Below are 24,300 nucleotides of genomic sequence, written 5' to 3'. Positions count from 1 at the left end.
ACATGGAATCTTCGCCTGTTCCAGGAAATGTGGTTGGCCATAAAGTCTGTTCCCTCTAGCAGAATACTATTACTTTGAAAGGATCGTCAGAAAGGAGCAGTGGAGTAGACATTTGTCATCCTAGTTAATAACTGAAGTAATTGTTTTGAGACTGACATCCTCTGCATTTTCCAGGAGGGGATGAGTTATAAATCCATATAAAATGCATTTTAAGTACATGGGTACAGTTTGCCTTTACTATTTGATTAGAAATTAGCAACACAACTGACTTAGCATTTTCCAGTTTATTACATTACCAATAAGTCACTTTGAACATCATGCTCCACAGCAAGGAGATTTTTCCCCCTAGATGTACAAGGCATAAGTTGTATATACACAATAGGAAATGACCATGCTTAAAAAATAAGCTTCACATGATTATTTTTTAATTCTTTGGGATCAATTGTTCAAAGTGAACCCACCAACTCTGACATTTTTAAATAAATGTAAAAAAAGTAGTTTCCATATCTTAACTAAGCTTTTTCTTTTTATGGACAACAGGTCCTGCTGTTTAAACACTTCTGTAATGTAATAATTTACAGGTACTTTATACAGTAAATGGTTTCACATTTACAGTATGACTCTTCATCTTGTCTTAATGCTGATTACTACAAAATCCTTACAGTCATGACTACTATCTCTGCTCAAACTCACGCCTTCAACTATTCCCAAGCACAAGTTTCCATTTTTAAATAAAAATTGCACTTCAGACAATAGCTAGATGCACCAACAAAATTAGTTTTAGATATGGGCCAATTGGCTTATTTTAGCTAGGTATTCACATGTTTTCAGTTTTTGAAAAGAAGAGTAAATGATGGGGGGAAATCAGCATTCCATTTTCATACTTTACATTTCTTACTATAAGCTCTCAGAGAGTTATACTTCCTATTAAGCAACTTAGTGAAATAATAGCAGTTCAACTATAAGAAAAGCTTGATGATTTCCTAACAGCATAACTTTCAAATCTTTCTCAATATGATGTTACAAAGTAAGATATTCAGGGCCATATCTTATCATTATAGCAAAACACACAGGGGTAGTAATCATACATTTTCTGAGGCTTTCTTTAGAAAGTAAAACTGCCCATGCTTCCATATTGAAATTCCCACTATTATTTTTTCATAATGAAAAGCAAAAGTTAGCTGATGAATGAACTATGTGTATACATTAGCATCTTCAACTACTTAAAAGTGAATTATTTAGTTAAATCATCTTTTTCTTCTAGGTAATTTTTCACAACTATGGGTACAACCCAGCCTCATTAAGTATTTTCAAGTCTCACTGATTTCAGAGTCTACTTAAATCTCTCCCATTAAAATGAGGCTACATAATTTTAAGCCTTCATAAAAAGTAATCATTTGACCTCATTTTTAAGCAAGAAAGTTGAACGGCTTGCTCAACTACGTGAACTTCAACATGCTTTCACAATTATATAAATGACTGCACCTACACAGCTGCTATGAGTTAGAAATTTCACTGCACACAAAAAGGAAATGGCCACAAAACAAACATTTTTTTCTGGTCCATCTACATGATCAGCAAATACTAAGCCCTCATCCTAGTATACACATTAAGAGATGCTTTTGTGACATTTCCTCTGGGTAAGTAATGGTTAGGGTTGGTTTTATATACTTTCATTAAAAAAAAAACAACACCAGCAAGCCCAATGATTGTGTACACTTCCAACAATTTAGTTTAAAAAGAATACATTTTTCAAAACTTGATTGGAGTCACCTGCCATCTTGTTGACCCACTATCTGAAAACGTGGGTTATTTAACAGTCCTTGCAGCACATGTTTACCCTTTGACACATTTCACCCTTTGACAATATAAATCATCTATCTCAAATAGGTCACAAAAATGAAGTTCAGAGGTTAATGAGCTTGAATATCTGCTGGTAGTGTTTTTAAATAACAGTTCCTTTAGCATGCTGTGCTGATAAAACATCAACATCATGGAAAAGATGAAAAAAGTGGAAGAAAAAAGGATTGTCTCTTTAGGTACCAAAGAATTAAGCACCACTTGAGCAATAATAGTAACCCTGAAACTTGAATTTTGAATTTGAGGAAGTTGTTACAAGAAAATCTGTAAACAGTAGTGTAGTATTCAAGATGCTGCTATTTTGCTTGCTTCTCGAACACCGCTCAAGTAAGCTCCAGTAACTGTCTGTGGGAAATGTCTGTTTGTGGCCTATTTAAAAAGAGAAACATAATGTGAGGAATTCTTATATGAACATAGAACTACACTCATCAGACACATAATATGTATAAACCAGGCTTCCTCACCCTTAGCCCACCAGATGTTTTGAGACTACAATTCCCATCATCCCTGATTACTGGTCCTGCTAGCTAGGGATCATGGGAGTTGTAGGCCAAAAACATCTGGAGGGCCGAGGTTGAGGAAGCCTGGTATAAACCCACACAGGAAGTGTCAATATCTATTCTACCAATGATATATATGAAATAGTCTACGTATCTATATCGTAAAAATAAATCACGAGCCACAATGGGTGTTTTATTCCATGTTGAGGAATTTTCATAGCAGAGATTATTATTTTGCCCAGTCACATACTACCACTGTATGTAGTATCCTGTGCCTCAGAGTTCCAGGAGAATCAACAGGAATATCATGGTGAATGTCTTCAGCAGCACAACAAAACCAGTTTCAACCCCACAAGCAAGGCCTGAAGTGAGATTGAAATGGCGCTTTGTGTGTGTGTGTAATATTAGTCCTAGGTATAATCCCCTACATAGGTTTTTTTTTCTGAAGAGTTGCTGCCACTCAAATGACTGAACAACCAGTCTAACAGCTGTTTATATTCCTAAAGGATCTGAAGTCCGATCAGCACACTAGCAACTGGATTTCACTGGTTTTCTGCAATGCTTCCTCAGAGACTGGATTGTAGCCAGTGCTAGTCCTACTCAGTGTAGATCCATTGAAGTAAGCATGGTTAATTTAGGCTTATTACGTAATTTCAGTGGGTCTATTCTGAATAGAACCTAAGTTGAACATACCCCTGAATACATTCCATCCTATTCTAGCTTGTATCTTATTTTAGAAGAATTTGAATTCAATTTTTTTAGTGTACATAATCAAGATCTCACCTCTCCAGCAAAAAACATTTTTCCTTGTATGTCTTCTGCTAGGATGTCATAAGCTTCACCGCTGCCCCCTGTCTTCACAAAACTATACGCCATTTGGATCCAAGGATCTTTGTTCCATCGTGTAACGAAGTACTTGACTGGGTCTGGCACTTCCTGGATTACAACAATAGACAAAGAATTACTTATGAAATACATACAACCCACCTGTGAACACATATATTCACCAGGTCAACACACACAGATGCTCTAAGTGACTAGTCACATGCTCTGAAGTTCTGTTAAAGTCAATGGACAGTCCCATTATAAACAGCTAGAGAATTAAAGTGTTGGTTAGGGGGCCTAACCAAGTGAAACATGTTAGGACAGTTGTCTCTCCTTTTTTAAGTAGTCAGTGTTGTAGATCCTTGTGTAGAGTCCTGTGTCATGAGTTTGCATGCAACAGGTCCTAAGTTCAATTCCTGGCTTCTCCAGAGACTGGGAAAAACTATCTGAAACCTCAGTTCATTAGAATCTTAAACTCAGGCACATGTTTGAGCCTCATGTTGGGCAAAAGATTCCTAAATTGCAGGGGGTTGGAGTAGATGACCCTCAGGGTCCCTTCCAAATCTGTGATTCTATTCTAAAACTGCTTCTATATGCACCAGTGGTCTGATGCAGAATGTTTTCATATATGGAAGCCACAACAAACATGGTTCCCAGGCAAACTATTAAAAATAGGAATAATTTGGCAAGCTGCTGTTTCATTTCTTTCATCCTATTTAATATTTATTTCTTATTTAGAATACATAAATCCAGATTTATGACATTTAGAGCAATATCCAATGTTAGCCGTATACCAAGTACAGTCATTTACAAAGTCTTTTTCAGTTGCTTTACTCCTATGACTTAGTTTGATAATACGCTTAGTCGCATCATTAATCTCTTTTTGTTGCTATCTGTTATATACTATAATTATTATACATTATATTAGTTAATAAATATATCCATATAATGCAAATATCAGAGCCATTTACAACTATTAATAAATTCAGTTAAGTGTGAAAGACTTGAAACTGGTGTCTCATCTGTGCTTAGTCAATAAAAAACAAGACCTACCTGTTCCTTAAACAGCTCACGGAGCACAATCATGCATTGTTGCAGCACTTGCTTGTCATCTAAGTTCTTCATAGTTGCCACAGCATCACCCGTAACAACAGACATTAGAACACTGCATTTACGCTGAGAACAAGACACAAACATGGACACTTACATTTTATCTACTGTAGTTCTGCTAAATGACTCTCTAACAGCCTCTCTGAAACTAATGTTAGCCAACCCATAGAACAAGAAAGATTCCTGGCACCTTTTAGGTTTCTCCTTGACTGAGTGTATCACATCACTTTTCAAAGCTTCTGTCTTGTAATGAGCAATTTAAAAAAAAAAAAACGATAAAGTTGCCAGAAATATATCTTAAACTAATCACACTATGAAATGGTGGCGAATTCCTAGGGTGGTAGGGGAAGAGAAGTGATTTTAAAGCTCATCATGTTTCCTTATTTGAAGAACAATTAGGGTCAGTGTTAAGTCTTCAGGTAATGTGTACCTGTGGATCCATGTCATAGAAAACACTGAAGAGTCCACGTTTGCTGGAACTAGGTGGAACATGGCCAAAGTAATCAGCTCCTTGAATCTTGCTGTCCCAGAATCTATATGGAAACTGTAGTGCAATCTAGAGGAAAAAAGACAAGAATGACCTCATTGTTGATTTGGGCTGAAATTCTATGCACGCTTACTTGGAAGTAGGCCTCAGTGAACCTAGTAGGATATAACTGCAATTGCACATAAATAGGATTGGACTATTACTGATTGTTGTAAACTAATAGTAGGTAGACTCTGATAAAGATGGTCTGTGCAAATCACAGGAAACAAAATTAAGTTGCATTTCTTTCTATGAGGAGTTGGGTGATGGGTGATGGAGATTCAAATTGGCAAAATGGAGGAAATTTTCAGTTTTAATGGGGCATAATTTTAATCTGTTTTGCAAGAGCTGGTGGACAGGCAGACTTTGGTTACCCATCACAAACCCTGAAGATTATTTATTTCAATTTATGAAGGACTGCTATGTACCCATGCTTTGTCATCTCGTTATTTCTGAGCAGATCCGATTATGGAAAGCAAATCTGATAGGGTACAAACCAAATGCCATTCATACTGCTCTTCACATCATCATATAAAAGTTGCACTCTTACCTTCTCAATGACTCCAGCTCCCAAACTATTGATAGCTTTCATTTTTCTCTCTGACAAGGCTGGGTTAAACAGAATGGCGCCTTTTTGAAGAATAGTCAGAGGTACAGCAACTAAAACCTGGTGGGAGAAAAGTAGTCCTAATTATACTACAGTTGAAGTAGCTCAACATAACACAGGCAGGTTGGGAAGGTTTGGCACCAGGTAGGTACTAAAAACCTCAGTTTCATGCTTTTAAGACAACTTGATACTTTGTCCCACACTTTTCACCGCCTGCCCAGCACTCAGCCCACAACCGGCTCCTTAGCACAAATGTAAAGATGTGTCAAGAATTCACATTACAGCTGTAAGGATGCGGGAAGCAGGTATGCTGGTGATATGGCATCTGAAACACAACAAATAGCTCTGTCCTGCTTGATAAGTTGAGAAACTCACTTCACTTGCATCCCTTGTTTAGCTGCTGCAGCGAAAGTTACCCCTTAACATGAGGCATAAAGTCTTTAAAAAGCCAGTTGTACACAACACTTTGAACAAGATGTTTCCTGTGATGTTTGAAAATATATAGCAGAAGTTGAGAAAGATGAGACACGTCACCTTTTGTGCTTTCCAGAGAGTTCCATTGGTTGCAGTCACTTGGACTTCTTCCCCCGTATAGTCTATACTGCGAACCTGACAAGAAGAAGGGGATTCAGAGTTGTGAAAGATATACAGCGGTAGCTCGGGTTACAGACGCTTCAGGTTACAGATTCTGCTAACCCAGAAATAGTACCTAAGGTTAAGAACTTTGCTTCAGGATGAGAAGAGAAATTGCATGGCAGGGGGAGGCCCCATCAGCTAAAGTGGTACCTCAGGTTAAGAACAGACCTTCACAACGAATTAAGTTCTTAACCCGAGGTGCCACTGTATTTGTCTATGGTGGTGCCTCATCTACAAGTGGAACAGACTTCTGCTTATACAAAAGGACTGCCTCTCCTTCCACCTATAGCCCCTGCGTTTTCCTCAAATCAGCTCTGAAGATGGACCCTTTGGAGCAGATGAGGAGATGGAGGTGCATGTGGAAGAACAGGAAGGGCACAATGTTGAATATCATCCATAACACTAAGACATTAGAGTAAGCTTCATAGCAGAAGAGTTCCCAATGAAAGACATGGGGGAAGGAGTGTTAAGCTAACTGCTCATGAGTAAATGCATTATGTGAAGGCTCAATCAGGAGCATGATGCAAGCAATGTTCCACTAGAGATTTTTATGTACTGGTGGGAATCTGAGCACCCCATTGCTGAGACTCACTCCATTGCTTTTTATGCATTATGGATTCTAAAGATTTGCTCCTGCATTCTAAATCCTACCTAGTTCATAGAGTCATCTTTGGCAAATCTCTCTCTGACTACCTGAGATAAAAAATCCAATAGATATATTGTAATACACACTGAGTATGCTGAATGTGGAAAATGTTCTAGAGTGAAGGCATAAGCAATAAGAAGAAACATTCATATGTTCCAAAGCAGATTAATAAATGAGACACCACTGGAAATAACTTTGGAAAATTCAAGCGGTTAAGTACCATCTGTATGTTCCAAGACAAAGAGAACCAAGCCAAACACTAGGAAGATGAACTACTCCAAGGTACATCAAAGCAAACTGGCTTCTTGTCCATTTTTTGTTACTTACTGGAACTTTTAACCGAATGTCCAGGCCTTCAGCCATTTTTTCAATTATTGTTGAGTATCCCGAGTTTAAGAGCGTGTGATCTCCAGCAAACTGAGCAAAAAATTCATTGTGATCCCAGGAGCGTGCAGAAACCTGTAAGGAGAACAGAAATCTTTTCACTGAACAGTTTGAACACTCAACACCTGAGTGTCGCACAAGTCCATCCCATGCTCACCTCATGGAGGTTGCTGCCACAGGCGTATTCAAGGTTACTGACATGGAACTGAAGGACTTTTTCCTCGAGATCACTGAACTGAATACCAGATTCCTGAATAAAAACTTTATAGATCTCCTGGATTTTATCTGCAAATAATATATCCAATCGTTATCAATAAATAATCATTTTTTCCTTACCTACTTTTAAGTGTTCTTGTTAAATTTTAAAATGAAGCTCTACCAGAATAGTTCCCGCTGCTCCCGTCAAAATATAAATATTATGGGCATGAAGTTCCACACTTTTAAGTGACAACTATTTCAAAATAGAGTTGAATGCATGCTTAACGTATTTTCCACTGAAACTGATAGCACTTTAAAGTCCTTGTCCTTCCTTAATTGTCGGGCAGCACTTTTCTCACAAACATGTGGGCTACCAGCAAACATACTCATACACGGGCCTGGTTTGCACATCACTGTGATTTAAAGGGTGATGGGGGCATGGAGCAAAAACATGACTGCTTCATTCCTCCCCTGTTTCTGCTGAACTGCTGGAAGCTAAGCCATGGTTTGGCTTAACATTAGCATCTGAACCTAGGCTCATGGTTTGTTTCCTCCTCAACAAAACTTAAATGGTAAGTAGAGGACAAACCTTGGTTACAGTTCATTGTTTGTTTAGAGAGAGAGAAACCATGAGTATCTGGACAAAATGCTTGGTCAAATTAGCTGCCAGCAATGCAGCAGCAGCAGCAGGAATAATGCTAAGCAGCAATGATTTTCATTCTGCGCACCAGCACATTGCACATTCATTCACAACTATGGTTTAAAGTGACTGCAAACCAGCCTATTAACTTCACCACTGCTAGGCCACAGCAAGACACTTTATTTTCAGGACTCAGCACACTCTTTACAACTCTCCCAGATTCTATAGTCAGAAATAATTCCTGCATGTTGCTAATTGTGTGCAATTTGGGATAATCTCTTCTGGGACTGTCACTTGGTTAAAGAAATCCAAGTTGGTTGGTTGTAGGAATTTTAAAAATGTCAATTAGTTTGCATATTAATAAAACAGGGACTGAGGAAAATGTATTCCAAGTAATTTATTCACTTTATGATGTCACTACATCTACTGCTGTCACTTGGCTATTGTTCTTCAGGGAGATATTGTTCATAAAGGACGTAAAGCTATTTCCCCCATTTGAGTTGCTGCTGCTGTCTGTTAACGTTACATAAATGTTCTAAACTTACTGCATAATTATCTGTTATATAATTATGGTATTTGAACTATTTGCAATTGCTGCAAAATGCCTTGTGAGGGCAGGAACTCAGAAAGGCAGGTTAAAAACCTGTTAAATAAATGCTTATTAAATCATTTCCATGTATTAAAAATAACTGTTCATATTAGTAACAGAAGAACAGTCATTGCCAATAGCGACATACAGGGTACTAGGCCCAGGAAATCCTGTTTGCCCCCTGGGCCTAATGAAATTGCTCTGAGCAGCCCACAATCTTCTGTCAAAGGTCATTCAAATGCAACAAAATACAAGAACTGAAAGCTGAGCTGGCACAACTATCTGAGACGACTTCTACAGGTGCTCCTTTATCCCCATTGCACTATGTGTCGTGTGGCTCTTCATTGTTTCTACTTACCTCCAAGAGGAATATCCTGATGCTGATTTTTGTCTTTTCTCCAGTCTGCTACAACATCAAGGATAGAATTGAAATGGAAGTCCATGCGCTTGTCTATAGTAGGGTCAGTTATTCTTCCACCTTCCTGGATCAGATCACACTTCTCTCCAATTTTATGCATTTTAATGCCCAGCTTTAAAAAGACATGGATTTTGAACGTGGGGGAAGTAGATAATCAGTTACTGTCATGGGATGCAAACCTTAATTTTTATTGTTTATTTGTTAAATTTCTATCCCTCCCAAAGGACCGCAATTTTCACTGATGTCAGCACCAACCAACCAATAAAAGCTAAACATCTTCAGTGAGGGTTTTATATTACAGGAATCAGAATTATTTCATTTATTATAGTAAGCATCAACTCTGAAGAATACCATTCTAAGTAGTAAGTGGACTAGCGCTTGCAAAGACTATTATTCTGTTCTTTACAGCAAATTGCTAGCTTCCCTAAATATGTGAGGTAACACGTATTATTTCAAGCAAAGTATCATGTGAGAGAAGAAGAAAAATGTATGAACAGAAAGCCTGATTGAAACACTTAGCAAAGTTTTCAAATGTTATTTGTAGAACTTCCTGCTCCTAAAGACGGTAACCACCTTTCATTACCTCATTCCTCTTTACAACCCTACAATTAGACCTTTAATGTATCTCTTTCACGCACAGTAAAACAAAGCTGAAGAACAGTAAAACAAAGTGACCCAATACACCTGTAGCTTGAGTGGGATGTGGATTCTGAGCTGCCTGAAAAACCTCTCTAATAAGAAAGTTTACAAGGATCAGTGTATATTAAGCTTCAGAAGGGCAATGTTTTCATGAATAAAAATGCAAACCCACTTGCTCACACATTAGTGCTACTGGATTGTTGACACAGCCATTCACTATCTGTGGCCCTTTTCCCACAGTGATCCCTTTGAAAGTCTTATCGTCCCACACGCGGCCCCCAATTCTGTCCTTCGCTTCTAGCACAAGAACCTGCAACATACAAAAGAAGCAGTGGTGGTAAGGAACACACTGCTATGAAACAAAAATCTTTCCACAGTTAACCAAATAATGCCAAGGTGGTCAATCAATAATAGAACATTATGCTAGGAGTTCACCAAGTTTTTAATTGGTGAATCCTAAACCTCAGAGGCAGAAAATCTGTCTACCAAGTGAAGACATTAAGTTCCTCCTTAAAAGGTGGATACTATGAGCAGACAAGCTATGCCTACCATTCTCTATGCCCAAATACTGTATAAGCTGCAACAAATCATGCAACAAACCCTAGCCTCATAATTATTTCAAGCTCAGCCTTGAAACAAATTAAGGCACTTTCCCAGGACATCTGGACTCTGAGAACAGGCCCTTTCTTTTCCTTACTCAGGTAGCAGCAGCAAAGTGTAGATATGCCAGAAGAGGAGGAGACAGAAATGTTGAAGTGCTATACTTTATTTGAAAAAGTCTCACCTTAATTCCAAAGTTCTGAAGCTGTCTTGCAGCTGCTAATCCAGCAGGACCAGCCCCAACCACAATGACAGATTTCTTAAATGAAGAAGAAAAGTAAACTAGTGATGCTAGCATTCTTTTGAGACTAGCAAGACTGTTTTTTCTAAGCAAGTCTCAGAACAATTTGAAACATTGTTCAGATAAAATTCTGTTCCTGCTGAAGGGTTTCATTAGGAGAAGCTGAGCAAGTGCTACAATATCAACCAAAAATGAGGACAGTGAAGAGAAAGCATCCTAGCCTGAGCTGAACGACAGCAGACAATTTTGTCTATGCCGATGTTGTCAGTTCTTGAGAAGCCATGAGCCCCTGAAGAAGAGGTCTAGAAGGCCAACCCCTCTTTCACTTTTTACCCTTAAAAGGAGTCCTTTCTCCCTTCACCCTCCTTGTCCCATCAGAATCTCCTAGAACCAGTTTATTAGTACTCTGTATTTTAAAATACTTACATTATGGTAGTCTTTGGGCAGAAGAGGTTGGTCGGGATTAACTGACAAGACTCCTGTGTTAATCAGACCTTTCCTGGTCATAAAATGAAGTATTCGCTCCGTCTCCCGCACACAGCGAATGCGCACAAGGCCTCGAACAATGATGTGATGCGTACATTTCTGAGGGGTTAGGGCTTCCTGTGCATTGAAGGATTGGGGGAAAGGAGGAGAGGCAAGAATTTGACTGCTGCTGGAACAAGATAGCAAACTGTCCTTCAGATGGTGAAGCTCAACAGCTAATTTACATCTCCCAGATCAACAAAGTGACAACCATCCAAGTAAACTTCCAGTCATGTACCTGTGTACTGAAAAGCATGAAGCAGGGCAGCTTTGTATGGAAAAGCCCCATCTGCACACCTGGGAATCTGGATCGCATTGTGAAGGCGTACTTCAGGAGGGACGAAAGGAACACAGGCCTCACCATGAAGCCTTGTTTTCCTCAGCAGATGGAGGGTTTCTTGTGATGTTTTATTTCATCTGCTCCAAAGGCACGGCCTGGTTAGTCACTGCAACCTTTTGTCTTACCATGAGCAGAGTTCCACCCTCCCACTGCAGCAGGATTTCTAGAGCAGGGATAAGGAACCTGTGGCCCACCAGATGTTGCTGGACTACCACTCCCATCATCACTGACCATTGGCCATACTGGCTTGGACAGACAGATGCCCAACATCTGGAGAGCCACAGGTTCTCCATCCCTGCTCTAAAAAATCCCAATTGAAATGGGATGGGTTGTGGGGGTCCTCCCCCACTGAAAAGCAAAAACCATAATGACTGAGAAGGTCTTGTCTATGGAGCAAGAGGGAGAAGGAAACCAGGACAAGGGAAGTTTAGGTCAATATATTTTTAAAGTGAGATGATAATCTTTTGGGGGCGAATATTCAGCCATGCTTACTTTGCAGTTTGTGTACCACAGAGCCAAAATGAGGTTTCTCAGAGCTAGATACATGGTGGGGTCTCGTGAATATTCTGGAAACTCATAGAGTTCATCTAGTTCCATTACATCTGGTCTCACACACAGTGCTTTACCACATTCGTTGGGCTGGTAGAAAGGCTGGAAGTACTTGTTCATCCCTGGAAGGCAACATACAACACGGAATGAGCTGCACGTAGCATCTCCGTGAGCCGTCACGGTAGCTTAATAAAAAGGCACAAAGCTCTAGGGCATGTAAACAAATGTGAACTCTATTACAGGTGCCTGCAACATATACTAGGATAATACTGGGTAAGGAAGGGCTCATAAGAACCGTGGTTTCTGCTTACAATTACTTACGGTGCTTACAGATCTCCTCTCTGCCCAAAACTCCTTAGTGGACCTTGAGCATATGCACCAAAGTGTTGCTTACAGGAAGAATATGCTTATGCTGCATGCTCACAAATATAAACGACACAAATATTACAAAGTATACATGGTTGATGGTCAGTCTCATTCTTGAGAAGACAAGACATTCTAATTCACGTTAATATAGAAAAAATACTCTCAATAGCTACTAGAAGAAGGCAGAAAAGTACTCAGAGCTTACCAGCTATAGTAGGTGGAGTCTTTAAGTGCTCCATTTTTATTGCATTGGATTCACCAACCAACCGGTGAGTACTGGTACAAGAGGGGCTCATGCCCACACAGTCTGGGTAGTATGCAGACAGCAAAGGAGCAGCCACACTGTCCTTCAGCAAAGGTGGAAGGATGAGCATTGAATACCACCAGTGATCTGAAACTTCAGCAACTCTCTACGAAGGAGTGGAGGAAAGAGTCAGGAAGAAGAATTAAAGCTTTTGTTATCATATTATCTCTCAGTCCCAATGACACTTAAAAGACACAGGCCATTTCTGAGTGCTCTGCCAGGAGTGTAGGGAAGCTTCTACATGAAAATGCCTTTCCCATAGCAATGTAGCTTACTCTAATTGGTCAGAATGTAGCTTACTCTAATTGGTCAGAAAATGCCTTTCCCATAGCAATGTAGCTTACTCTACTTGGGACTAGGTGATGTGGCTCTCAACCATCCATCGCTTTGAGGTGATTTGCACTAACAAAACAGCAGTAGAAGAAGAGGAGTTTGGATTTGATATCCTGCTTTATCACTACCCTAAGGAGTCTCAAAGCTGCTAACAATCTAACAAAACAGCAGTAGGTCTGAGAGTTGAGATTTTGCAAGGGCAACTATCAAGGTAGAGCTTTTCTGTTTTGCCCTTTTTAAAAAAGAAATAACATACAGGTGCTCCTCACAGTTTAAACACAGTACAATAATTCTAGTCACACAAACACCCTACTAATAAGCTGAATAGCTTGAGATGTCTTTGGCCTTTTCCTTAAGCAACAGCTAGGCTCTTTCTTAAAGTCTCCAGTTCCAAAGTCAGAATGTTGGCCAAACAGTATTTACTACTAAGCCTGCACCTCTGTGTTTCTCACAGTTACAATTCATTCTGATACCACATGCAGGACTTTCCTAAAACATTGCTTACCAGATCCTCAGGCATGGAGCAATGGTCTGGGCCTTCCATCTGAAACAAATACAACACTTTCAGACAACAGAATAGCTCCTCTGACTTGCATGTAAGAGGAACACTGAAGAAATGGCATGACTTCTGTTAATAAAAGCCATGACACTTAGGGCCAAACTACAAATTCCACTCAATGGTATGTTTTAAAAAACCCCAAGAGAAAGGCAGCTTTGGGAAGGGGTGGAAAAGTGGCCAGGGAAGAAAGTGTCAAGCTTTTCCACCCACCTGCCAGTTTTCTGGTGCCATCCTCACAGAGTTTTAAATGCATGTAAATCCTTGTGTGTACTGCAGCAGTACAAGGGTGTCTCCAAACAAACATTGCACAATTGTTTTAAGCCTGAGGCTCCCATCAGCCTCTAGAAACAACCAAACCAACCTGCATTTTCAGTACATTTGAGGGTTGAAGGTACCTTGGTGGAATTGTTCAGTTTCATGCCACAGCGGTATGTTTTGGCTATTTGCGAGGTAAGCTGGATTTCCTTTGTCAGCTGCCGCCATTTCCCACACTCTGGCTTTGTACACTGAACCTAGAGATAAAACGACAAAGTTGCTCAGTACATCCAGAAACAAAGGCACACTAATAAGATTAAAGACAGGTCTCTCAAAATTTCAGGAAGACTTCCTTAAGCAGCAGACATGCAAGCTGTGCCTACATTTCCCTCATCAACTTCGTATGAGTGTGCATTTTGAGCTGACCTACCCTTCCTTTCTCAAGAGAGGTAAATCAGGGGCTGTTCAACCAATCAATTCCCCCAAAAGGGTGCAGACTACATGGCAGCTCATCCAGCGGGAAGTGAAAAGCTAACTGTTGGGATGATCAGCCTGTAGACAAAACGTTGCCTTTCCTCCCTAAACTGCAAGGCACAGATCTTACAGTCATATAGGTTACAGTGGTGCCCCGCAAGACGAATGCCTCGCAAGACGGAAAACCCGCTAGACAAAAGGGTTTTCCGTTTTGGAGGCGCTTCGCAAAACGAATTTCCCTATGGGCTTGCTTCGCAAGACGAAATAGCGCTAGACGAAGAGAATCGTGGAACGGATTCTTTTCGTCTTGCGAGGCACCACTGTATTAAGCAAGTACTGTATTCCTTCCCTCACCTTTCTGATTCTCTCTTTCTCTTCAGCCTGCAGCTTCCAACTGTCCTAACTGAAATCCTAACTGCTCTTGGAACCCCATGATCCACTCCCATCTCAGGAAAGAAGGATAATCATTTTGAGGTTCTGTAAGCTCCACAACCAATCAAAAACCCCTTCTTTTCTAATAAACAGTATATAACCTATACTTCTTCATCTATAGCTGATCATGACTGCTTCAGTCTATCCTACCAGTATTGGGGAGAAATGACCCACAATCTCTGGTTTAAAGTTACATCCAGACTAGAGGTCACTTTGCTCCAAACATATCACAATCAGTAAGCCAGAAGAAACCTTTGCTTATCTCTGTGGTCTGTTTGGAGTGAAATAAGTGAAAATCCCTGGTTTAGGCATAATGCTAAACCAGGTATGGTTTGTTTCTTTCATGTGCTAGCTCAGTGTCGTCTCCTGGTAGCAACTTTCCAGAATTTCAGACAGATGATTTTCTCAGCCTCACCTGGAGATGCCAGGGTTTGAACCTGGTACAGTGGTACCTCAGGTTAAGTACTTAATTTGTTCCGGAGGTCTGTTCTTAAGCTGAAACTGTTCTTAACCTGAAGCACCACTTTAGCTAATGGGGCCTCCCGCTGCCACCGCATGATTTCTGTTCTCATCCTGAAGCAAAGTTCTTAACCTGAGGTACTATTTTGAGGTTAGCGGAGTCTGTAACCTGAAGTGTCTGTAACCTGAAGCGTATGTAACCCGAGGTACCACTGTACATTCTGCATACACAAGACATGTGGCCTGCCGCCAAATATTGTATGCTTCCTTCATATTATTTTCACTTTCAACCCTAAGGTTGAAACAATAATAACAATAATCAAATCCATTGCTTAACACTTCCTTCAAACACACTTACTGTGAAGGGAAATAAAAAATGAACATGCACTACTTTCACAGTTTTATGTCATCTTAAATAAAGCCCTCACCCAGTAAGGGAGTTGTTGATCAGCCATAAAAGCTTTAGGGCTGGGTTCACTTTTTCCATTACTGGTCCAAATCCTTTTCCAGGCAGTGTATTTTTCGTAGCCATCTTTATGACTAAAAGGAGGGACAAAGGAAATGTTAAGTAGAGGGAAGGAATCTGCTGGTTTGGTATACTTTAATAGACAGTTCATCCCAAACATGGAATGCCTAGAGAAAGAAATAGGTATTAAGACAACATGATCCTGGCCACAGTATTTGGTTTCCTAAGCAAGCACAGAAGTTGCAAAGCTCAACTTCAAGGCAATATTGTGCATGATTTTTATTTTGTTTAATCTGATAAATTAGGTGTCCTTATTATGGATACCCAAATCTATACAATGGCTTCACTGTTGGAATAACTTCCCTCCCTCCATCAAAACTTGGTCTCCCTTTGCACCCTGGCTTTAACAGACAGCCTATTTGCCCAGTCTACTGATGTTGCTTTGCGTATTTTCTAGCTGAGAGCATTTTGTCAAAATGTTCAGCAGTTCACAACAGACAGAAAGGCCTATTAAAGTCATCCTGAGAGTGTAGATACTTAGCTGGTCCAACTTCCTACAAACAGCCAATACAGTCGTACCTTGGAAGTCAAACGGAATCCGTTCCGGAAGTCTGTTCAACTTCCTAAATGTTCAGAAACCGAGGTGCGGCTTCTCATTGGCTGCAGGAAGATCCTGCAGCCAATCGGAAGCCACAGAAGCCCTGTTGAATGTTCGGCTTCCAAAAATAATTCGCAAACCAGAACAGTCACTTCTGGGGTTGCAGCGTTCAGGACCCAAAACATTCAAGAACTAAGCTATTTGAAAACCAAGCCACGACTGTATATCCTTTTAAAAGAATACACTCCCCCATCCCCGCCTTTTAAAGCGTTCATTGCCTTTGCCCAGAGTTGCTTCGAAAAGGAAGCTGTTAGGTTATTGTGTGAATATCAATCCCCCAGACATTGTTGACATTTCTTGATAAATTCAAACCCCTACAATTTATGGCCATTATAAAAGCATCACTGTTGTTTTCAGCCTCATTTCAAAATTAAGTCAAAATGGGTAGCAAAGCACAGCAATTATGTATATTACCTTCCATATCTTATTTCTTTAACCAGATCAAGATTAAAATGCTTTGCCATTGAATTAGCACACTTTCGGTTGCATCCTGTCCCCCACCCCTTAAAAAAAGCAATTACTTCAAAAAAGAGAAAGAATACCTTCGGTAGTAATGATCAAAACATTCATTACAGAAATGTTCCCCACAGGAGAGGTGATACCATCTTGATGTGTAGCCATTTTTAGCACACCTAAAACAGAAGAAATCAGAAAAGACTACATTTATCGAAAGGATACGCTTTGTCCTGCAATTTGAAAATACTTTAGACTGCCACACGTTAGCAGTCTATAATGATAATAATAATAATAATAATAATAATAATAATAATAATAATAATAATAAGGCGGCTCCCAACATAGTAAAAACAGAATAAAACATCAAACATTAAAAACTTCCCTAAACAGGGCTGCCTTCAGATGTCTACTAAAAGTCAGATAGTTGCTTCCTTGATTTCCTTGACATCTGATGAGAGGGCATTCCACAGGGCAGGCGCCGCCACCACCAAGAAGGCCCTCTGCCTGGTTCCCTGTGACCTCACCTTACAGTGAGGGAAGTACCAGAAGGCCCTCGGAGCTGGACCTCAGTGGCTGGGCTGAATGATGGGGGTGGAGACACTCCTTCAGGTATGCTATGAAGCACCATCTACTTGTTTAAAAATATAATCCTGAAGAAAAATGTAGGTTTATATTTTGTTGGAAAATGTTCCAAGAAGACTTCCCAGCAGGATGAATGGGTCTCCGCCTCTTTTATATCTTTTATGTGTGCTTTAAAATATATACAGTATCTGGGATTTTTTTGTTTGGTTGGCTTCTAACTACTTTTTAAGCTGCTTTTATTGTACCTTCCCCTAGGAGCATACATCCACTTCCCTCCATTAATAATAGTCCTAAGAATTCACTCAGACAAACCAGAAATGAAATCTATCAAGCTGAAGATCACTTTCTGAAACCTTGGGACTGTGAAGGGGGAAGACAGAGGAGCCCAAACCTTTCAGCAGCACTGGCAAAGCAAACGGGGCATGTTGCTGTACAGCCTGCCTTTTCACATTTTCTGTACTTCTTCTCTGAGGCATCTTCATCATCCTCGGCTGCCTCTGCAGCTTTCCTCCTCACCTAAAAGAACACAACTGTGTGAATGAAAAGGTCACAACAGACTTATGATATATTCAGCAGTCTTTATTGGTGAGGCTTTCTCTTGCAATAGTGATGGAGGACAGTTACACTGATTGTGTTTTCCTACAGAACAAGGATGGGGCACCTTTGGCCCTCCAGATGTTGCTGAACTACAACTCCCATAATTCTGAGCGACAGGCCATGCTGGCTGGGACTGATGGAAACTTGAGCTTCTGGAGAGGCATGGATTTCCAATCTGTGATAGAAAGGTAAGTAAAGGTAAAGGTACCCCTGCCCGTACGGGCCAGTCTTGACAGACTCTGGGGTTGTGCGCCCATCTCACTTAAGAGGCCAGGGGCCAGTGCTGTCCGGAGACACTTCCGGGTCACGTGGCCAGCGTGACATCGCTGCTCTGGCGAGCCAGAGCCGCACACGGAAACGCCGTTTACCTTCCCGCTGGTAAGCGGTCCCTATTTATCTACTTGCACCCGGAGGTGCTTTCGAACTGCTAGGTTGGCAGGCGCTGGGACCGAGCAGCGGGAGCGCACCCCGCCGCAGGGATTCAAACCGCCGACCTTTCGATCGGCAAGTCCTAGGCGCTGAGGCTTTAACCCACAGCGCCACCTGCGTCCCTGATAGAAAGGTATTCCAGTACAAAATAAATCTAGACCCGGGGATGGGGGGAAATCTGTCAAAAAGATAGCAATATTGCATGCAACTTGCATTCACATGGAAATGCAGAAAAAAACCAAGGAAGTGTCATAACTAGCTTCACACAGAGAACAGGGAACAGTCCAAAACAAGGAAGAGTCCAAAACAACAGCCCGTTACATTACGCCAAAGATGAGCACCGATTTTGCTTGGAAAAACTCAACAGGCTGAAATGTCATGCACATCAACTTGTAAGTAAGACCACTGCCTGGCTGTGAAATCAACAGGACACTGCAGACTAATATGCATAGGACTGCAATACTCTTCATTTCCTAAGTAGATAATACACAACCCTGCTTGCAACCCTGTGAATGAAATGGATGAAAGGTACCTGTCTCCCTGAACTTCTCAGAGGAAGATTATCGGGAGAATGGTCAACAGGAGGTGTTTTTTTCTTTGTTCGGACCCTCCCACTGGACATGGCGCTGCAGGATAAAAACCAGGAGGACGTTAGGCAGTATTCCAACACTAGAGTTCAGAGAGTCTCCCCACACAAAGAGGGGTGGAGAAATAAACAAGCTTTAAGCTTCCCTTTGGTTAAACCTTCCAGCATCACCCATGCAAACTAGTGGCTTCACTGTTTGAACCAGCTCTCTTTCGAGATCTTGGACAAAGAAAATTAAAGTGAGGATCTACACAAAATGGTAGAAGTGAGAAGAGGAGGCAAAAAGAGGAAATAAAGGAGGGAGGGAAAGGAGGAAGAGAGAACAGCTCATTAATATTCTAGATGATTTTAACAGTTTTATCATTTGTGTGTTTGCCTCCTTGGGCTCCTTTTGGGAGGAAGGGCAGGATATAAATTTAGTAAGTAAATAATCTTGGGTTAGAGCCAAAGAAAATTGACTCCCCGTCTCCTTTCCGAGCATTCCTCTTGTTCTCCAAAATATCAGCCCTGGGGTTCAGGGGATGCTACTGAAGAGGACAGCCTGTGATACAAGAGGGCTAAGGGGAGGACCCCAAAAACCCAAACAGAAGCAGCTTCAACTCTACTCACCAAAAGTGCCTCCAGGCGATTTTCAGGGATCCCCTCAGCCTCCCATACTGGAATGCTACCCCAGAGGGGTCCTGTTGAATGGTCTGTAGCATGGGATGCTGAGAGCAACCCCCCAAAACTGGGATGGGTGAGAAAATCATCTTCCACCAGCCCCCTTCCCTATGTGTTTCCCGGGTTCCCTACAGTTTTAAGGCTGCAATCCTATGCATGCTGACCTCAGAGTAAGCCCCACTGAACACACAGAGGCTGACTTCTGTGTAAATGTGTATAGGTATGTACTGTGAGAAACTTAAGACAAAATGCCCCTCCCAGAACTGTGCACAATTCAGGCCATGATTCAGCTATGCTTCTGATAGTTCAAATGAACTATATAGTAAAAACAGTAGCTCTGGGACCTTAACAGCACACATATGTGAGCAAATTGTCTCTCAGTTTCAGCACACCTTCCCACGGCTGCTTATCCATCCTGATGAGAAGTGAGAACAAGCTGTTTACATTTTCAAGCATACAGATCAAATATTGGGGGGGGGGGGGAGAACCCTCTTCCGTACATCACTTTGAGCACGACATTAAAATATTTTATACAAATCAAAAGAAATAAAACATAATACAGGCTGTGCTATATCTATGAATGCAGGTAAGGCGAAGCAAACAGAAAAGAAAGAAGAGGATGGGTGAGGGAATAAACAATTTGATATGAAACTCTCTCCCAGAAAGAAGTTACGAGGGTCAATAGCCTGGGAGCTGCCCTGCCCACACACACACAGAAAATGAAGGGATGCAAACCAGTCAGAACTATAAAGCATGCAAGATCTGCTGACAATTGCCATCTTGACTAAATTGCTCATCTTTACTAAACTGCTGTTAATACTTGCAGGGTGGAGTTAGTGGTGGTTTCAGATAACAGGAAGAGCAAACATCTCTTCATTCCAAAATGAACACGGTTGATGGTATATTTCATAGGATAGTGGATCATTTAAACCCATTAAAATGCACTTTTGTTTCAAGTGCTAGGAAGGGCTCATTTGAAATGCATAGAAGGTAAAGCAGCAATTTTTCATTTATTCAAATTGAAAATGAAACTGAAATTTAGGGAAACCATTTACATATGTAAAAAAACAGTATAATCATAATATCACAGCAGATTTAAAAACAACAACAACAATGTACAGTGAGATTCCATTCCACTTCACTTTTTTTTTTTTTTTTTTTTTTTTGCTTCTGCTTATTCTGGTTAAACATTTTAACTCCTTAGGTTTTACTAGTTTTGCTTTGCTTTTAAGTTAAGAACAACTGCAACTATTAATCTATTAATGTACTAACCCAAGAGGTTTGCCCTACCAGTGAGATAAACAAGGATCTGGACACATGGTAGTAGCTATTGAAAAGCCCACATAACTCTCCAACCCAAGCATATAAGGCAGGATTCAGCCTATACATGAATAAAAACACATTTCCCCCCAGTGTGTGCCAATGTGTGTCAAGAACTAAATCCTACATAAGGTACATATATAACCATTTCATCTGAGATCTGAGGCTTCCCACTAGACATGAGTTGTCTAATGTATAACCAGGCAAACAATAGAGGTGTACACTGGCTCCAAGTGGGGGCCAGATCATGAGATAAATTCCCCTCCCAAGTTGAAGCACAATGTCAATAAACACCAAGCCAGATCAAGGCTCCCCAAAAGCCTCATGTCACTCTGCTTTTCCACCCATATAGCTCTATCTTTTCCTATATCTCTGTGTTTCTCTAGATCCATGGAGTTTGCAAAAAGTGAGGCAGTCCTACAATTTTGCCAGCGGAACACTGATGGATTCTGAATTGCTTTTTTGTTTCTTGCTTTGTTTTAAAAAAAGGATTGGCTGGTGCAGTTTATATATATGTATATATATTATTCCTAAGTTGCTTCTATTCAGCAAAACACACACCCAGAACTCTTCAGGACTCCACAGGCACAAGCAATCACCGGAAAGAAAGAAAGAAAGAAAGAAAGAAAGAAAGAAAGAAAGAAAGAAAGATGTGTGAAGCCACAGACTTTTTAAAAATATACAGGCAAAAATATGCAAAGTTTACCCACAAATTAATTATTTCAAGAGAGAGCAAGAGATAAACCCCACTTCTCCACCCCATAATGGATTATGGAAAAAAGTGAATCCCTTTTACTTCCTGCACAAAAAGCCTCAGGCCTACTTGTCTGCAATTTGGAAGGCTTAGTCCACTCTAGGAGTGCTCCTGTACCTGAAAATTTACTTCACTCTGGCCAAAATGGGGCAAAGTTATATTCTAGTGAATAGGAGCTCAGAACCCAAATTACAGACTGAAGTGGTGAGTGCACAGAACAACTCAGAAGCACATTTGATTTTTCAGGATGCACAAATACAAGGCAAATCTTGGGGCCTGTGCACACCTCTGGAATATAACACTACTAACATACAAGATATGAGCCTCTTTTAAGAACGTTTCAAAACTTCCATGCCCTTGAATACATACTTATTAACTTTTTCTCTCTAATATCAAGACCGTATTTTAAGCTCTTGCTGGAATGAAGTGACACAATTCAGTGCACCTGAATGCGAATTTAGATTTATTTAGGATTTAATACACAGTACACGCTTGCAAGGGGAAGCTCCAGTGGTACCTCTGGTTACTAACTTAATTGGTTCTGGAGGTCCGTTCATAACCGGAAACCGCTCGTAACATGAAGCGTGCTTTTGCTAATGGTGCCTCCTGCTACCAGAGCACAACTTCTGCTCGCATCCCGGGGCAAAGTTCGCAACAAGGAGCACCTACTTCCGGGTTAGCGGAGCGCATAACCCAAAGCGTTAGCAAGGGGGACGGTACGAGGTACCACTGTATAGGCTACCAGCTCCAGAATAACCCACACAGGCTACAGATAGGAAGGTGGGCTGCAATTATGCTAGAAAGATAATTATGTTCACTATGGGTAACTTCCACCACAGGAAGAGTAGGTTTCTGCTCACCTTGGAGTCAAATCGCCCAGCTTTCAGATGTCAAACTAAACAGAGCTATAATAATAGAAAAAGAGAAAACATGGTAAGAAAGTGTTATCTTTCTAGCTACTGAATCCTACCCTCCTGATTCAGACAACAACATGGTCTCCACAGGAAGGGTCTATTTCTAAAACCTATGAATTCTCTGTACGGAAGGTGTAAGAGAAATTACCCCCTGGAGCAGGACTTTTCACAATGAGGTATTTGGTCCCTTAAAGGCTAATGAAGGCCAGGGGAATGTGCACATGTATCCCAATCAGCTTGATACAAAAGTCCATCTATGTGGGAAGTGGGGGCTTTTTGTCAGAAGTGTGTTGACTTGTTGCACGCAGCTTCCCACAAGCTCTACCGCAACTATTTTGATACCTGCAGGCTGGAGAGTTCACAGGATCTAACCTTGACTGGGCTCACAAGTGGAATTCAGGGCAAAAATAACAATAACCACCCTCTGATGTGTAACTAGCATTTTGAAAGTACTGCACTTCCCATTTCTGATGTGCCATTTAATTCACCAAGCTGACAATGCAGAGAGTGGATACAGTCATCGTGGTAACACAAAAGTGAGAGAAAGAGTGCATCTGATCCTAACTGGCTCATCACAGTCAAGATTTGGAATTTTGCACATCCAAATTCTGAAGCAGAAGGCCCTTGAAAGCGCTGGAGACGGAACCCCTGTTCTAAATGAACGTCAAGAGCACCCCACAGCTTCCCCCAAAGCCATAAAACGAGTGCAGGCATCTAGAAGTCATTTAAAAATGTGTGGCCTAGCATTTGGAAACTCATGGGTTGGAAGTTAGCTGTAGCTTTTGACTAGGCTTGCAGCTCCTCCCCCCGCCCCCCAACTACTAACCTACCTTTCAGCAGTTAAAATACCATTTAAAATAAAAAGCACACACTACTTACACTATCTAGGATTAGCCCCTTTTCTTATCAGGGGTTTTAAAGTGCTACAGGGAGGTAATAACTGCTGGGCAGTAGATCAACCTTCCCTGACCTGGTGCCCTCCAGAGGCTGCAACTCCCATCAGCCCCAGTCACGATAGCCAATGGTGAAGGTTTCTTGGAGCTGTGCTCTAAAACATCTGGAGGCACCAGGTTAGGGAAGACTTAGCACAAGCTGCAAACTACCACCTTCCTACGCAGCGGGCATCTTTCGTGCGCCTCCCACAAACAAACAGACCCCAAGATGCCAATTCGGGGTCTTGGTGGGATTACCCACAAAGCAAATAGGTACCGGGGCTCAAGCCCGTCTTGAAATCACACCCTCTGGCCCTCTTCCTACAAACAAGCGAGGGCTCCGTAGGGTTTCCTCGTCGTTGTGTACATTTGCTCAGCATGCCTTTCTCTCCTCCCTCCTCCCTGACGCTGGGAAGCCACTCTGCCATCGGCTCGGACGCGCGTCCCACGGGCTTGTTTGGTTACTCCAATGTGCACCCAAGCCCGGAAAACTGGCTGCTGCTAGTGGAGTGGGGTGGGACGGGCAAATCCCCACCCCACAAATAAAACCGTGTCCCGATTCCCTACAGATCCACGCTGGGCGACCCCCCCCCCCTCCCCAGGAAGCGCTCCTCGCCCTACTACCCCTCAACGCACGCTCACACATGCAAGGGAGACCAAGTCCCGCACCAGGAGGAGGAGCGGGGAACCAATCGCCCTTGCATCGACTGACCCGGTGCCCGGGGGGACGAGAGAGCGGAGGCGGCGCCGCTCCTTTTGTTGCCCGGGCTGCCATCCACTTGCTGCAGCAGGTCGGAGCCAGGAGAGCAGAGCAGCGACGCAGCAGCACCGCCCCCCTTTCCCCAGACGAGGAAATCCCTGCCTCCGTCCGCTTCCTTGCCCGGCCGAAGGAGACCCAGCCCCCGAGCCGAGCTCACCAGCGTCCGGCTCC

At 41.6% G+C, this 24,300-nt stretch overlaps 1 protein-coding gene and 1 long non-coding RNA gene across 3 annotated transcripts; one reads left to right on the top strand and one right to left on the bottom strand.

The window, feature by feature from the left end:
* Nucleotides 1–269: 269 nt before the first annotated feature.
* On the bottom strand, nucleotides 270–24,299 carry KDM1B (lysine demethylase 1B). 2 transcript variants are annotated; one of them, XM_079983771.1, is made up of 22 exons: nucleotides 24,039–24,299; nucleotides 22,384–22,428; nucleotides 18,736–18,829; nucleotides 17,569–17,693; nucleotides 16,682–16,771; nucleotides 15,444–15,555; nucleotides 13,791–13,907; nucleotides 13,342–13,380; nucleotides 12,405–12,609; nucleotides 11,777–11,955; nucleotides 10,846–11,022; nucleotides 10,363–10,437; nucleotides 9,751–9,888; nucleotides 8,880–9,051; nucleotides 7,252–7,379; nucleotides 7,038–7,169; nucleotides 5,963–6,037; nucleotides 5,372–5,488; nucleotides 4,726–4,851; nucleotides 4,239–4,361; nucleotides 3,144–3,296; nucleotides 270–2,229 (listed from the first exon to the last, which is right to left on the bottom strand). In XM_079983771.1, exons 3-22 carry the CDS (start codon nucleotides 18,823–18,825, stop codon nucleotides 2,146–2,148), a joined length of 2,457 nt encoding a protein of 818 aa, XP_079839897.1. In that variant the 5' UTR covers nucleotides 18,826–18,829; nucleotides 22,384–22,428; nucleotides 24,039–24,299; the 3' UTR covers nucleotides 270–2,145. The 2 variants fall into 2 exon arrangements, with proteins under 2 accessions (XP_079839897.1, XP_079839896.1); XM_079983770.1 differs by having other exon boundaries at nucleotides 24,082–24,299.
* Nucleotides 14,219–17,570, top strand: LOC307220160. Its single transcript, XR_013840732.1, has 3 exons — nucleotides 14,219–14,273; nucleotides 14,455–14,598; nucleotides 17,433–17,570. It is a non-coding gene; the product is annotated as an uncharacterized lncRNA (long non-coding RNA).
* Nucleotide 24,300: the final 1 nt, after the last annotated feature.

Source organism: Podarcis cretensis (genome assembly GCF_951804945.1).
Source record: "Podarcis cretensis genome assembly, chromosome: 7".
Lineage (NCBI taxonomy): Eukaryota > Metazoa > Chordata > Lepidosauria > Squamata > Lacertidae > Podarcis > Podarcis cretensis.
This window is presented reverse-complemented; position numbering and strand designations above follow the sequence as displayed.

Coding starts and splice junctions, on each gene's coding strand:
- KDM1B (XM_079983771.1), bottom strand. CDS start 18,825: ATGTCCAGTGGGAGGGTCCGAACAAAGAAAAAAACACCTCCTGTTGAC. Junction 13,381..13,790: donor AACTGAACAATTCCACCAAG/GTACCTTCAACC, acceptor TATTTGTTTCAG/ATGGAAGGCCCAGACCATTG. Junction 7,380..8,879: donor TCAGGATATTCCTCTTGGAG/GTAAGTAGAAAC, acceptor TATTATTTGCAG/ATAAAATCCAGGAGATCTAT.